A 15,725-nucleotide genomic window follows, 5' to 3' on the forward strand; every position below is an offset into this window, starting at 1 on the left:
AGAGACTTACAAAAATACACCTCAGATTATACACAATTATCGAAGATGTCTGAAGGTAAAAGAACGGAGCCAGAGAAGAGGAAACTGGGGCAAAACGACGACAGCGAATCTGGGTCACAAAAAAGGTGCAAGAAGTTAACAGAGAAGGGATGACTGTGACAGAGGAGAAGCAAAACGAAGATAGGAGAAATGGCGACGATGAGTTTGAGAGGAGAAGCTGCGACGATGAGTTTGAGAGAGTTAGGGATTTTGTGATTTGGGGCAAAAACATGGCCAAACCCCAATTTAGAATTTAGGGTATCCCTACAAAATGAAAAGGGTAAAAACAAACAGGTGCCCGCGGGTGTACCCGTTTAACCCGTTGGAAAACGGGTTGGGCTGGGTACGGGTAGAAGAAAAAAGGGTCAAATATTAAAGACCCACACCCTATATTTTTTACCCAGGTTTAGGTTCGACCCGCGGGTCCAGACCCATTTTGCCAGGTCTAACTGAGCTAATAGGCCGGTTGACCCATATTAGTCATATAACCAAACAGTCAAATTTCTATTCATATATCATATTAAGGTTTTCAAGCTCACCCACGATTTATGAAAGAGTAATGCTACAGTTACCGAAGGATGTGTACCGAATGACGTGACAAAATCTTGACCGTTGATTCATTATAAGTTAATATTAATCAACGGTCAAGATTTTGTCACGTCATTCGGTACACAAATTCGATGTGTAACTTTCGGTAACTCTATCATTTTCCTTTCTAAAAATTATTATATAATATATCCCCTTGAAATTTATCTCCTTGAATTTATCATTTATCTCTTACAAGGAGCATATAATACTTGAGTACATAAAAATGGTGGATGTACTCTAAATTAGATAATCTGTAATGGGTGGAAATAAAAACTTGCCAAATGACTTAGAATCATGCATTATGATAATGTATGGAATATGAAAAATGTTATCCTTACAAAGACTCATACAAAGAGGGTTACAAAGTGACATCATCCAGAAGAAAAAAAATAAAAAAAAAAAGGGAAAAGAGAAAAAGAGAAAGAGAGAAAATCAGGGTGGAGATTATCTTTGTATACCTTTGCATATATCTTTGAAAACTAGTATTACCCATGGAGGGATAATATCAGCACACAAAATAAAAGATGGGGAAACAACATGAATATTATTATTATACAATATTCTTATTCCATTGGAAATTGGCCGCCCTGACCTCATCTCTCATTTGCTTTTATTAAAAATCCAACATTTTGAATGCATATACAGCCCTCAATAATTTGATCTTCTCCAAATTCAACAATCAGCATAAAACCAAAGGTTCACTTCACTATTATTTCCCAAGATTATACTTTTTTAGGTCACATTCTTCATATATTGTTCCAATTTTAATAAACAATTTCAAGTTGCAAAATAAAATATAGGCAGTTTTTAAAATATAGAATAGATGATGCATAACAGTCTATCTGAAATTTCGAGAAGCAAAATTAATGAAATTACTTATTTTGTTAATGTGTTAATTATTATATTATATGTATTAATATGTAATTGCACCATTAATAATTCTTTTTAAACTTAAATCGAATGATCCATTTGATATAGGGGTAATATTATCAGTTACTTTTTACCCAGTGTAAAACTGAAATACAGTTATTCAACACTACGTCCTACGTAGTACAAGATGATTTGTTCCTTCCCTCCAATCTCCATTTCTCTATAAACAGTCAAACGACGTGTCATTTCCTCAACTCCATCTCTCTTAACTGAATGATCGAAAGTTGGTTCGTTGAGTGAGAGAGTGGAAAAAATGGGGTGGGCCATAGCTTTACACGGCGGCGCCGGAGACATCCCACGCTTTATGCCGGAGGAGCGTCGCCAGACACGCGAAGCCGCTCTCCGCCACTGCCTTGACATCGGTGTCAACGCTCTCAAACCCGACGACACGCCTTGGATGTTGTCGAACTGTGGTACCTCCGTATCTCTTCGCATATACTCTTTTGTTTGTTCTTTTAAACGATTATTATTTAAATCTGCAAAGGCAGCAAAGCTATTTGCCTGTCAAAAAGTCATATTTTTGTTTATTTAAGAATGAAAAAGTATTATATAAATTTAGAAAAGAATGGATTAACACTATGATTATAAAATTAGTATATATGTTATCTACTGTTGGTGACGAAACTTATTAATCAACGTAATTATCATTAGTTTGTTCAAAGATAAACAGTAGTATGTTTGTTCCTTCTTTATTCTTGATGAAATTGCTGAGATTATATTCAATTTTTTTTTACTATTTTTTGGTGCAAAATAGACTTCTACTTATGAATAGTGATATTTCTTTACATATATAAAATACTCTGAGGTTGACAAATCTGTAAGATGCTATGTATTTTGAATTGATGAAGGAAATGTATGATTGTGGGAAAATAATTGCATAATACAATAATGCAAAGAAAGATTTTAGTTGTTTTTGAATGAGCCTGCTGTATGGTGAATCATTGAATAGTTGTCGACTTGATAGTCATTTTGTGTTTATTATTCCTGATTTTGCTCTTAATAGGTTCGTGAACTAGAAAACCATCCAAACTTTAATGCGGGTAGGGGGTCTGTATTAACCACCAAAGGTACAGTTGAGATGGAAGCTTGCATAATGGATGGCAACACAAGAGATGTGGAGCTGTTCTGGACTCACCACTGTTGTTAATCCCATATCTCTGGCACGACTTGTCATGGAGAAGACTCCTCATATTTATCTTGCATTTGATGGAGCAGAGGATTTTGCTAGGGAGCAAGTTAGTTACAATCTTACTCTGCCTTCTCTATGTTGTTTAGGTTAAGCTCATACCTGTATAGCTGAGGGCCTGTCCTTTTTCGCTCTATTTAAATTTGAAGTGTTTACATGCAAACTTGCTTGCATGGAGCTCGTGTTGGTTCCCCTACGTTTCATTAACTATTTTCTTATTGTGGTGACACTGCTCTGAACTTGTCTCATTATCATTAAAGTAAAATAGTTGTAAGCAAATTTTCTCAGAAGTTATGCAATATAATGTTGTTGTATACAATTCGATGTACTCTTATTTTTCTAATTTGTGCGCTCTTCACGTTGTTTTCCTTGAAACATATGTTTGTTGGAAGAAGATCTCCACATTGTTGTTTCCCTGATTTTGAACAATACCTAAAGATGCATGTATACACAGTACTTCCACATTATTTAGTAGTTGTTTAATCAAATTGAAAAATGAGAGGTAATTTTCTTTCCTTACCTGAAGAAACCTCTTTATCAAACTTTCTGTCTAAATGGAAATGTTTTTCTAGTTTTGTGTGAACTAGATCTCTTGAAGCCTTTTCTTTTCTTTTTCTTTTTTACATAAATAGTTTGTTCCTGAATTTCCATACGCTAGCTGTGTATTTTTCTCTAATAGTTTGAGTTGAATTTTGATCATCTTTTGTTGTTCACTTTGTTAGGTGTATCCTACTAGCATTTATTAGATGTGTGCTTGATCTTGACTAATTGTCACATATGGTTGTGATTTTTAATTGTCCAGGGTGTTGAAACTGTAGATCCAAGTCATTTATTACACCAGAAAATGTTGAAAGGTTAAAGCAGGCAAAAAAGCCAATAGAGTTCAGGTATGCTTGTTATCTCTTTTCCTAGAAATGTAGATAAATGAGATTCAGAACTCTGATGCTTTTAACTTTTCAAATAATTTTTTACTTGTTAGTTATCTCATTTATCTGCTTGTTGAATTTTACTACCATTAAGGTTGCCCATCTGTTTGATGTTCCTGTGGTTTTGATAGAAAGTAGAAACCTAGTATGAAAATATTGTACTTAGCATGGTTTGATAACTGAGGATAATATCAGTGTGATGCACTGACTTATATAATTGCAACTTTCATCATTTGGCATATTGTAATGTATTTTTGGTTATGTTTCTTAACCAGGGTATTATTTTTGGTGTCTTGGCTTAACTTTAATGTCCGCATGCCTGAAAACTGATTTTTATGGTTTTCCTATTTACATGCTTGTAATGTAATTATGATTCTACAGTTAGATATTACACAGCCAATTCCGAAGGATGCCAAAAGTGAAACTCCACTTGCGGATGGTGATAGCCAAATTGGAACGGTGGATGTGTAGCCGTTGAAATGAGGGAAATTTAGCTTCTGCAACTTCTACGGGTGGATTTGTTAACAAAATGGGGGTAGGATTGGGGATACGCCCATCATTGGTGCAGGAACATACGCAAACAACCTCTGTGCAATTTCTGCTACCGGCAAGGGTGAAGCAATAATACGAGCCACTGTTGCGAGGGATGTTGCTGCTCTTATGGAATTTAAAGGTCTCTCTCTGAAGGAAGCAGCGGCTCATGTTGTGGAGGAGTGCGTTCCAAGAGGCACTGTTGGGTTGGTTGCTGTGTCTTCCACAGGGGAAATCACCATGCCTCTCAATACGCAGGCATGTTTCGAGCTTGTGCTACTGAAGATGGGTATTCAGAATTGGAATATGGAATTCTGAGGAAAATTAAGTGATTTGCTTGAGTTTTCATATGTTAAGGTTCCCCATGCTTCAAAGCTATGTTGCTGTTTTGTGAATGTTGATGTTTCAATAACACTTTCATACCAGTGATCATGTTTACTAGTGTGTGAAAAAGAACTTAGTTTCTCGACATCCTCTTGATCCCTCCTTTTATTATAGAATAAACAATATTACAATGTTGCATTTTGATGAAAGAAACATAATCTAAGAAAAACAAATTCGAACTCCAATTTATGCTACTACAATGACAAACTGGTAAATCTTAGGATAAAACTCCAATTTAAACAATCACAATGGCAAGTGGCCGATCTCGGAACAAACTAAAACATCCAAGCCAGAAGCATGGAACTTTTGCTCTATGATTTGATCGAGACTCTCCATTATTTCGGTTGTTAAATGGTTACCTTACCTTCCCTGAAGAAGATATCGTTCGAACCTTGAACACGATCGATACCAGTCTTGTTCTCAAAGCTACAAAGTTAAAGATTTCATTCACAATCCTATTTTTCTTCTTCCGAGGAAAATGGCTAGCAGAACTCTGCCAATCTCTTTATATTTAGTAAGAGCTCCTTTTATATGTCTTCATATTTCAAGAAAAGGACTTTGATGGGAACTCTAAACTTGCTTTCCAATATTCTAAAACATGATCCCAAACCAAAAGGGTCCCAACAGGTAAATCCCTTTACAAAACATGTCAAATGCATCTTCGAATGAAGCGGATGACAGATCTCTGGAGCTCAACTTCTCAGAGAATTGCCAAAAGGAAACATATACGTTTTTCGGGTTTCTACATATGTAGACAATCGGACAGGAAGAGTTTCTTTTTTTTTTTTGTTTGTTTTAATGGAACCTGGCAACAAAGTGAAAGGTTATGAGTGTAAGAAGACAAGGAGAGGGAAGGACTTTAGGGTCTGGAATAGGAGGCTTCCTGAAAAGGTCAGTTCCATGAGGGCACACAATCATGGACACTAGTTGTAAGCAAGGGATGAGCTGAAAACTCATATTTAGTCCGGTAGATTACAGAGAGAACTGAGCTTTAAGCCAAGTAAACATCAGAGGGTCGAACCTTGAAATGTTGCTGCACCCACATTATTCTGGAGTATGCTTGAAACGGGACAAAAACCTTATATTGAAAGACATTGTCACCATCCCACTAGGTTTCCGGAAGAGTTGCGATCATGTCTTTATAATTTGTTGTAGATTGTTTCAATTTCTTCTCCTTCCTCCTTTGTCCTAGGAACAAAACAGTTCTCAGCTGTGATAAGAGCTTCAGCCATGAGTAGATATTACCTTGATCGACAATGAGACTGAAGGAAGAATAAATCTCTTCAGAAAATTTGTAAAGATGAAGACCTTTGTGGCGCTTGGAAAGCACGAGATAAATATAACTATAGTAACTCTTTCCCAACTTCAACTACAGTTTCTGTACAGCAAAACTCCCACTTCTAACACAGTATCCATATATCTGATTTTCATTTGAGAATTAAGATACCGATTTTTTTGTTATAAATTTAATTAAAATCCCAATGTAGTGAAATTAATAACAAATCCACATATCTGACTATGAGCACTGTTGGGGAAACTCACACGAACAGCTAATTTCTCGGCATCACAATCCTTACAAGAACCAGAGTGGTCTATTGCGAGTATCTTCCATATCAAGGCTTTTGGTTCCCATCCATGGTTGGTCTTGAAGAGTAATGTGGGTGCAGGTGCAGCAACATTTCAAGGTTCGACCCAGTGATTCTTTGTAAAAAATTAGGTGATACTTACACCTCGTTAAGACTTTTGGGTTGAGACAAGTTCTCCTTTTCCTTTGGGAATAATATAACATTCTTATAAGTTGCTATAAGTATAACCATACCCCTCCTTCAATCTAACATATTGCTTTAATGGCCATATTAATTTGTTCATCTATCATCATTTAATATTTCTGTTACACCCCTCTAACATAAAATATTGACAATTTGTTCCTTGTAATTAGCCACTTACACTTTTTATCGTCAATTTTTGGTGTCAAATTTAACTAACAAAGGACAAAATAGAAATTTCATAGTAACACACAAAATTATAAATTAAATATTTCAAAATAATAAAAACTATTTGGAAAAAATTCTTGAAAATAAAATATATTTTAAGATTTAATATTATTTTAAAATAATTTTACTTTTTTTCGAAAGAGGTGTTTGACAATCTCTTATTCCCGGAACCACCATTTTTAGATTGTCGAAACCACGATCTCCTTTTCTTTTTCTTAAATTTCTAAAGACCATAGTTAACTGAGGCAAATACCTTTAATGATGCCTCCATCTTTTGCAATTACATATATGCCCATAGATATTTGAAGATTTGACCATTATATCCATGTAACTTGATAAAAAAAAAAAAAAAAAAAATTAATATGTTTCTTAAAAAAAAAAAACTGCGAAAAAAAAAAAATAATGAATAAAAACAATCTATTAAAAACACATGAATTTATTTAACATTATATTTGTGAACTAAAATTTTTTTAAAAAATTGATACATAATTTTTAAATACTATTTTTCTAAATTAATAAATATGTGATGACAAATTAAAGTAATGTTATAAAGTAAAAATATAAAAACTGAAAAAAAAAACTTGTTTGTAAATTGAAAAATTTAATAATAAAAAAATAAGAAAAAAAAAAAAGTCAATTCTAGCACTCTAAGAATGGTGGTTTTGGTGATCTCTAATCGTTGACAAATCTTGTGATAAAAAAAAAGGTAATATTTTTAAAAGTACTATTAAATCTTAAATATATTTTATATTTAATTTTTTTTTCTAAAAATTTATGTAATTTAAAATTCTGCTTTTTTTTAACCAAAAAAGGTCTATTTCACCCTTCCCTTAATTAACTTTGACACAAAAAATTGACGATAATAGGTGTGAGTGGCTAATTACCGGGGAACTTGGCGGGGATGTAAGGAAAATAATCCTAAATATATTGGAGGGGATGTAAGGAAAATAATCCTAACAAAGCGTTAACGAAAACTTAAAGACTAGGGTATTTGTGTTAACCTAATAATTTTTTCTTATACTCTTATAAAAATATTGAAAGAGGCAAGTTCCATTTATACTTGGCAAACAGGTCCATACCTGTAGGTGGACCCATACCCATAAAAATAATATATGGTACGAGTCCACCACTTTCGACCCCTTTTTTTTTTTATTTGTACTTGACCCAACCCTATTTTTGCGAGTCGGTCGGGTATACTTGCAGGTACCCGTGTAAAATTAAAAAATTAACGTAAATAGTAAATCCCTAATTCCTAAATCTAACTCTCTTGTCTCTTCCATTCAACATAATCTTTTGTTGTTCACTTTGTTAGGTGTATCCCTACTAGCATTTATTAGATGTGTGCTGATCTTGACAATTGTCACATATGGTTGTGATTTTAAATTGTCCAGGTGGTTGAACTGTAGATCAAGTCATTTTATTACACCAGAAAATTTGAAGGTTAAAGCAGGCAAAAGAAGCCAATAGAGTTCAGGTATCTTGTTTTCTTTTCTAGAAATGTAGATAAATGAGATTCAGAACTCTGATGCTTTTAACTTTTCAAATAATTTTTTACTTGTTAGTTATCTCTTTATCTGCTTGTTGAATTTTACTACCCTTAAGGTTGCCCATCTGCTTGATGTTCCTGTGTGGTTTGATGAAAGTAGAAACCTAGTATGAAAATATTGTACTTAGCATGGTTTGATAACTGAGGATAATATCAGTGTGATGCACTGACTATATATAATTGCACTTCCATCATTGGCATAGTAATGTATTTTTTGGTTATGTTTCTTTAACCAGGTATTATTTTTGGTTGTTCATTGGCTTAACTTTAATGTCGCATGCCTGAAACTGATTTTTATGGTTTTCCTATTACAGCTTGTAAGTAATTATGATTCTACAGTTAGATTATACACAGCCAATTCCGAAGGATGCCAAAGTGAAACTCCACTTGCGGATGGTGATAGCCAAATTGGAACGTTGGATGTGTAGCCGTTGATAATGAGGGAAATTAGCTTCTGCAACTTCTACGGGTGGATTGTTAACAAAATGGTGGGGTAGGATTGGGGATACGCCCATCATTGGTGCAGGAACATACGCAACAACCTCTGTGCAATTCTGCTACCGGCAAGGGTGAAGCAATAATACGAGCCACTGTTGCGAGGGATGTTGCTGCTCTATGGAATTTAAAGGTCTCTCTCGAAGACAGCAGCGCGCTAGTTGTGGAGGAGTGCGTTCCAAGAGGCACTGTTGGGTGGTTGCTGTGTTTCCACAGGGGAAATCACCATGCCTCTCAATACCAGGCAGTTTCGAGCTTGTGCTACTGAAGATGGGTATTCAGAAATTGGAATATGGAATTCTGAGGAAAATTAAGTGATTTGCTTGAGTTTCAGTTGTTTAAGGTTCCCCATGCTTCAAAGCTATGTTGCTGTTTGTGAATGTGATGTTTCAATAACACTTTCATACCAGTGATCATGTTTACTAGTGTGAAAAAGAACTTAGTTTCTCGACATCCTTTGATCCTCCTTTTATTATAGAAATAACAATATTACAATGTTGCATTTGATGAAAGAAACATAATCTAGAAAAAACAAAATTCGAACTCCAATTATGCTACTACAATGACAAACTGGTAAATCTTAGGATACAAACTCCAATTTAAACAATCAATGGCAACTGGCGATCTCGGCTAACTAAAACATCAAGCCAGAAGCAGGAACTTTTGCTCTATGATTTGTCGAGACTCCCATCATTTCGGTTGTTAAATGGTTAGCCTACTTCCTGAAGAAATCGTTTCTAGAACTTGAACACGATCGATACCAGTCTTGTTCTCAAAGCTACAAAGTTAAAGATTTCATTCACAATCCTATTTTTCTTCTTCCGAGGAAAATGGCTGCAGAACTCTGCCAATCTCTTTATATTAGTAAGAGCTCCTTTATGTCTTCATATTTCAAGAAAAGGACTTTGATGGGACTCTAAACTTGCTTTCAATATCTAAAAATGATCCCAAACCAAAGGGTCCCAACAGGTAAATCCCTTTACAAAACATGTCAATGCATCTTCGAATGAAGCGGATGACAGATCTCTGGAGCTCAACTTCTCAGAGAATTGCCAAAAGGAAACATACTTTTTCGGGTTTCTACATATGTAGACAATCGGACAGGAAGAGTTTTTTTTTTTTTTTTTTAATGGAATCTGGCAAAAAGTGAAAGGTATGATGTAGTAGAGACAAGGAGAGGGAAGGACTTTAGGGTCTGGAATAGGAGGCTCCTGAAAAGGTCAGTTCCATAAGGGCACAAATCATGGACACTAGTTGTAAGCAAGGGATGAGCTGAAACTCATATTTAGTCCGGTAGATTACAGAGAAACTAGAGCTTTAAGCCAAGTAAACATCGAGGGTCGAACCTTGAAATGTTGCTGCACCCACATTATCGGGAGTATGCTTGAAACGGGACCAAAAACCTTATATTGAAAGACATTGTCACCATCCCACACCTGGTTTCCGGAAGAGTTGCGATCATGTCTTTATATTGTTGTAGATTGTTTCAATTTCTTCCTTCCTCCTTTGTCCTAGGAACAAAACAGTTCTCAGCTGTGATAAGAGCTTCAGCCATGAGTAGATATTACCTTGATCGACAATGAGACTGAAGGAAGAATAAATTTCTTCAGAAAATTGTAAAGATGAAGACTTTGTGGCTCTGGAAAGCGCTGAGATAAATATAACTATAGTAACTCTTTCCAACTTCAACTACAGTTTCTGTACAGCAAAACTCCAACTTCTAACAACAGTATCCATAATCTGATTTTTCATTTGAGAATTAAGATACCGTTTTTTTTTTATAAATTTAATTAAAACCAAATTTAGTGAAATTAAATAAACAAATCATCCACATATCTGATATGAGCACTGTTGGGGAAACTCCAACAGCTAATTTCTCGGCATCACAACCTTACAAGACCAGAGTGGTCTATGCGAGTATCTTCCAATATCAAGGTTTGGTTCCCATCCATGGTTGGTCTGAAGAGTAATGTGGGTGGTGGGGCAGGTGAGCAACATTTCAAGGTTCGACCCGTGATTCTTTTGTAAAATAAATTAGGTGATACTTACACCTCGTGTGTAAGGGCCTCTACAAGGAGCATATAATACTTGAGTATATAAAAAATGGTGGATGTACTCTAAATTAGATAATCTGTAATGGGTGGAAATAAAAACTTGCCAAATGACTTAGAATCATGCATTATGATAATGTATGGAATATATGCTGAGGGGTTAAAATCAGCACTTAAAAAAGAAGATGGGAATATTATACAATATATTCTTATTCCATTGGAAATTGGCCGCCCTGACCTCATCTCTCATTTGCTTTTATTAAAAATCCAACATTTTGATTACATACACAGCCCTCAATAATTCTTCTTCAAATTCAACAATCAGCATAAAACCAAAGGTTCACTTCACTATTATTTCCCAAGATATTATACTTTTTTAGGTCACATTCTTCATATATTGTCCAATTTTAAATAAACAATTTCAAGTTGCAAAAGTTTAATTATAAAATAAAATATAGGCAGTTTTTTAAAATATAGAATAGATGATGCATAGACAGTCTAACTGAAATTTCGAGAAGCAAAATTAATGAAATTATCTTATTTTGTTAATGTTGTAATTTATTATATTATATGTAGTTAATATGTAATTGCACTATTAATAATTCTTTTTAAACTTAAATCGAATGATCCCATTTAGATTATAGGGGTAATATTATCAGTTACTTTTTACCCAGTGTTAAAACTGAAATACAGTTATTCAACACTACGTCCTACGTAGTACAAGATGATTTGTTCCCTTCCCTCCAATCTCCATTTCTCTATAAACACACAAACGACGTGTCATTTCCTCAACTCCATCTCTCTTAACTGAATGATCGAAAGTTGGTTTCGTTGAGTGAGAGAGTGGAAAAAATGGGGTGGGCCATAGCTTTACACGGCGGCGCCGGAGACATCCCACGCTCTATGCCGGCGGAGCGTCGCCAGACACGCGAAGTTGCTCTCCGCCACTGCCTTGACATCGGTGTCAACGCTCTCAAAACCCGACGACACGCCTTGGATGTTGTCGAACTTGTGGTACCTCCGTATCTCTTCGCATATACTCTTTTGTTTGTTTCTTTTAAAACGATTATTATTTAAATCTGCAAAGGCAGCAAAGCTATTTGCCTGTCAAAAAAGTCAATATTTTTGTTTATTTAAGAAATGAAAAAATATTATATAAATTAAGAAAAGAATGGATTAACACTATGATTATAAAATTAGTATATATGTTATCTAGTTTTGGCTGACGATTAACTTATTAATCAGCGTAATTATCATTACTTTGTTCAAAGATAAACACTAGGATGTTTGTTCCTTCTTTATTCTTGATGAAATTGCTGAGATTATATTCAATTTTTTTTTTACTTATTTTTTGGTGCAAAATAGACTTCTACTTATGAATAGTGATATTTCTTTAACATATATAAAATACTCTGAGGTTGACAAATCTGTAAGATGCTATGTATATAGTTGAATTGATGAAGGAAATGTATGATTGTGGGAAAATAATTGCATAATACAAATAATGCAAAGAAAGATTTTAGTTGTTTTTGAATGAGCCTGCTGTATGGTGAATCATTGAATAGTTGTCGACTTGATAGTCATTTTGTTGTTTATTATTCCTGATTTTGCTCTTAATAGGTTCGTGAACTAGAAAACCATCCAAACTTTAATGCGGGTAGGGGGTCTGTATTAACCACCAAAGGTACAGTTGAGATGGAAGCTTGCATAATGGATGGCAATACAAAGAGATGTGGAGCTGTTTCTGGACTCACCACTGTTGTTAATCCCATATCTCTGGCACGACTTGTCATGGAGAAGACTCCTCATATTTATCTTGCATTTGATGGAGCAGAGGATTTTGCTAGGGAGCAAGTTAGTTACAATCTTACTCTGCCTTCTCTATGTTGTTTATGTTAAGCTCATACCTGTATAGCTGAGGGCCTGTCCTTTTTCGCTCTTATTTAAATTTGAAGTGTTTACATGCAAACTTGCTTGCATGGAGCTCGTGTTGGTTCCCCTACGTTTCATTAACTATTTTCTTATTGTGGTGACACTGCTCTGAACTTGTCTCATTATCATTAAAGTAAAATAGTTGTAAGCAAATTTTCTCAAGAAGTTATGCAATATAATGTTGTTGTATACAATTCGATGTACTCTTATTTTTCTAATTTGTGCGCTCTTCAACATTGTTTTCCTTGAAACATATGTTTGTTGGAAGGAAGATCTCCACATTGTTGTTTCCCTGATTTTGAACAATATCTAAAAGATGCATGTATACACAGTACTTCCTACATTATTTAGTAGTTGTTTAATCAAATTGAAAAATGAGAGGTAATTTTCTTTCCTCTACCTGAAGAAACCTCTTTATCAAACTTTCTGTCTAAATGGAAATGTTTTTTCTAGTTTTGTGTGAACTAGATCTCTTGAAGCCTTTTCTTTTCTTTTTTCTTTTTTACATAAATAGTTTGTTCCTGAATTTCCATACGCTAGCTGTGTATTTTTCTCTATATTAGTTTGAGTTGAATTTTGATCATCTTTTGTTGTTCACTTTGTTAGGTGTATCCCTACTAGCATTTATTAGATGTGTGCTTGATCTTGACTAAATTGTCACATATGGTTGTGATTTTTAAATTGTCCAGGGTGTTGAAACTGTAGATCCAAGTCATTTTATTACACCAGAAAATGTTGAAAGGTTAAAGCAGGCAAAAGAAGCCAATAGAGTTCAGGTATGCTTGTTATCTCTTTTTCCTAGAAATGTAGATAAATGAGATTCAGAACTCTGATGCTTTTAACTTTTCAAATAATTTTTTACTTGTTAGTTATCTCTTTTATCTGCTTGTTGAATTTTACTACCATTAAGGTTGCCCATCTGTTTGATGTTCCTGTGGTTTTGATAGAAAGTAGAAACCTAGTATGAAAATATTTGTACTTAGCATGGTTTGATAACTGAGGATAATATCAGTGTGATGCACTGACTATATATAATTGCAACTTTCCATCATTTGGCATATTGTAATGTATTTTTTGGTTATGTTTCTTTAACCAGGGTATTATTTTTGGTTGTTCATTGGCTTAACTTTAATGTCCGCATGCCTGAAAACTGATTTTTATGGTTTTCCTATTTACACGCTTGTAACGTAATTATGATTCTACAGTTAGATTATACACAGCCAATTCCGAAGGATGCCAAAAGTGAAACTCCACTTGCGGATGGTGATAGCCAAATTGGAACTGTTGGATGTGTAGCCGTTGATAATGAGGGAAATTTAGCTTCTGCAACTTCTACGGGTGGATTTGTTAACAAAATGGTGGGTAGGATTGGGGATACGCCCATCATTGGTGCAGGAACATACGCGAACAACCTCTGTGCAATTTCTGCTACCGGCAAGGGTGAAGCAATAATACGAGCTACTGTTGCGAGGGATGTTGCTGCTCTTATGGAATTTAAAGGTCTCTCTCTGAAGGAAGCAGCAGCTCATGTTGTGGAGGAGTGCGTTCCAAGAGGCACTGTTGGGTTGGTTGCTGTGTCTTCCACAGGGGAAATCACCATGCCTCTCAATCATACCACAAGGCATGTTTCAGCTTGTGCTACTGAAGAGGGGTATTCAAATTGGATATGGAATTCTGAGGAAAATTAAGTGATTTGCTTGAGTGTTTCAGTTGTTTAAGGTTCCCCATGCTTCAAAGCTATGTTGCTGTTTTGTGAATGTTGATGTTTCAATAACACTTTCATACCATGATCATGTTTACTAGTGTGTGAAAAAGAACTTAGTTTCTCGACATCCTTTTGATCCCTCTTTTATTATAGAAATTAACAATATACAATGTTGCATTTGGATGAAAGAAACATAATCTAAGAAAAACAAAATTCGAACTCCAATTTATGCTACTACAATGACAAACTGGTAAATCTTAGGATACAAACTCCATTTAAACAATCAATGGCAAACTGGTCGATCTCGGCTCAAACTAAAACATCCAAGCCAGAAGCAGGGAACTTTTGCTCTAGATTGGTCGAGACTCTCCATCATTTCGGTTTTTAAATGGTTAGCCTTACCTTCCCTGAGAAGATGTCGTTCTTAGAACCTTGAACACGATCGATACCAGTCTTGTTCTCAAAGCTACAAAGTTCAAATTTCATTCACAATCCTATTTTCTTCTTCTTCCGAGGAAAATGGCTGGCCCTAGAACTCTGCCAATCTCTTTATATTAGTAAGAGCTCCTTTTTCATGTCTTACATATTCAAGAAAAGGACTTTGATGGGAACTCTAAACTTGCTTTCCAATATTCTAAAACATGATCCCAAACCAAAAGGGTCCGAACAGGTAATCCCTTTACAAAACATGTCAATATGCATCTTCGAATGAAGCGTGGACAGATCTCTGGAGCTCACTTCTCAGAGAATTGCCAAAAGGAACATAATATTTTTCGGGTTTCTACATATGTAGACATCGACAGGAAGAGTTTTTTTTTTTTTTTTTCAATGGAATCTGGCAAAAAAGTGAAAGGTATATGAGTAGTGAGAGACAAGGAGAGGGAAGGACTTTAGGGTCTGGAATAGGAGGCTTCCTGAAAAGGTCAAGTTCCATAAGGACACACAACATGGACACTAGTTGTAAGCAAGGGATGAGCTGAAAACTCATATAGTCCGGTAGATTACAGAGAAACTAAGCTTTAAGCCAAGTAAACATCAGAGTTCGAACCTTGAAATGTTGCTGCAACACACATTATTCCGGTAGTATGCTTGAAACGGGACCAAAACCTTATATTGAAGACATTGTCACCATCCCACACCTGGTTTCCGGAAGAGTTGCGATCATGTCTTTATAATTGTTGTAGATTGTTTCAATTTCTTCTTCTTCCTCCTTTTCCTAGGAACAAAACAGTTCTCAGCTGTGATAAAGCTTCAGCCATGAGTAGATATTACCTTGATCGACAATGAGACGGTGAAGAATAAATTTCTTCAGAAAATTTGTAAAGATGAAGAACTTTGTGGCTCTGGAAAGCTGAGATAATATATACTATAGTAACTCTTTCCCAACTTCTAACTACAGTTTCTGTACAGCAAAACTC

General features: G+C 35.1%; 1 protein-coding gene and 2 pseudogenes across 1 annotated transcript; all 3 read left to right on the forward strand.

Annotated features, from left to right (window-relative positions):
- The first annotated feature begins 2,207 nt into the window (after window positions 1-2,207).
- LOC116146333 lies at window positions 2,208-4,669 on the forward strand (annotated as a pseudogene).
- Window positions 4,670-5,182: 513 nt separating this feature from the next.
- On the forward strand, window positions 5,183-8,988 carry LOC116146297 (annotated as a pseudogene).
- Window positions 8,989-11,415: 2,427 nt separating this feature from the next.
- On the forward strand, window positions 11,416-14,290 carry LOC116146298 (isoaspartyl peptidase/L-asparaginase 1-like). The gene is made up of 4 exons (XM_031431705.1): window positions 11,416-11,684; window positions 12,291-12,524; window positions 13,292-13,378; window positions 13,808-14,290. Exons 1-4 carry the CDS (start codon window positions 11,523-11,525, stop codon window positions 14,288-14,290), a joined length of 966 nt encoding a protein of 321 aa, XP_031287565.1. The 5' UTR covers window positions 11,416-11,522.
- The last annotated feature ends 1,435 nt before the right edge of the window (window positions 14,291-15,725 follow it).

This window comes from Pistacia vera, unplaced genomic scaffold (assembly GCF_008641045.1).
Source record: "Pistacia vera cultivar Batoury unplaced genomic scaffold, PisVer_v2 Contig476, whole genome shotgun sequence".
NCBI classification, from domain to species: domain Eukaryota; kingdom Viridiplantae; phylum Streptophyta; class Magnoliopsida; order Sapindales; family Anacardiaceae; genus Pistacia; species Pistacia vera.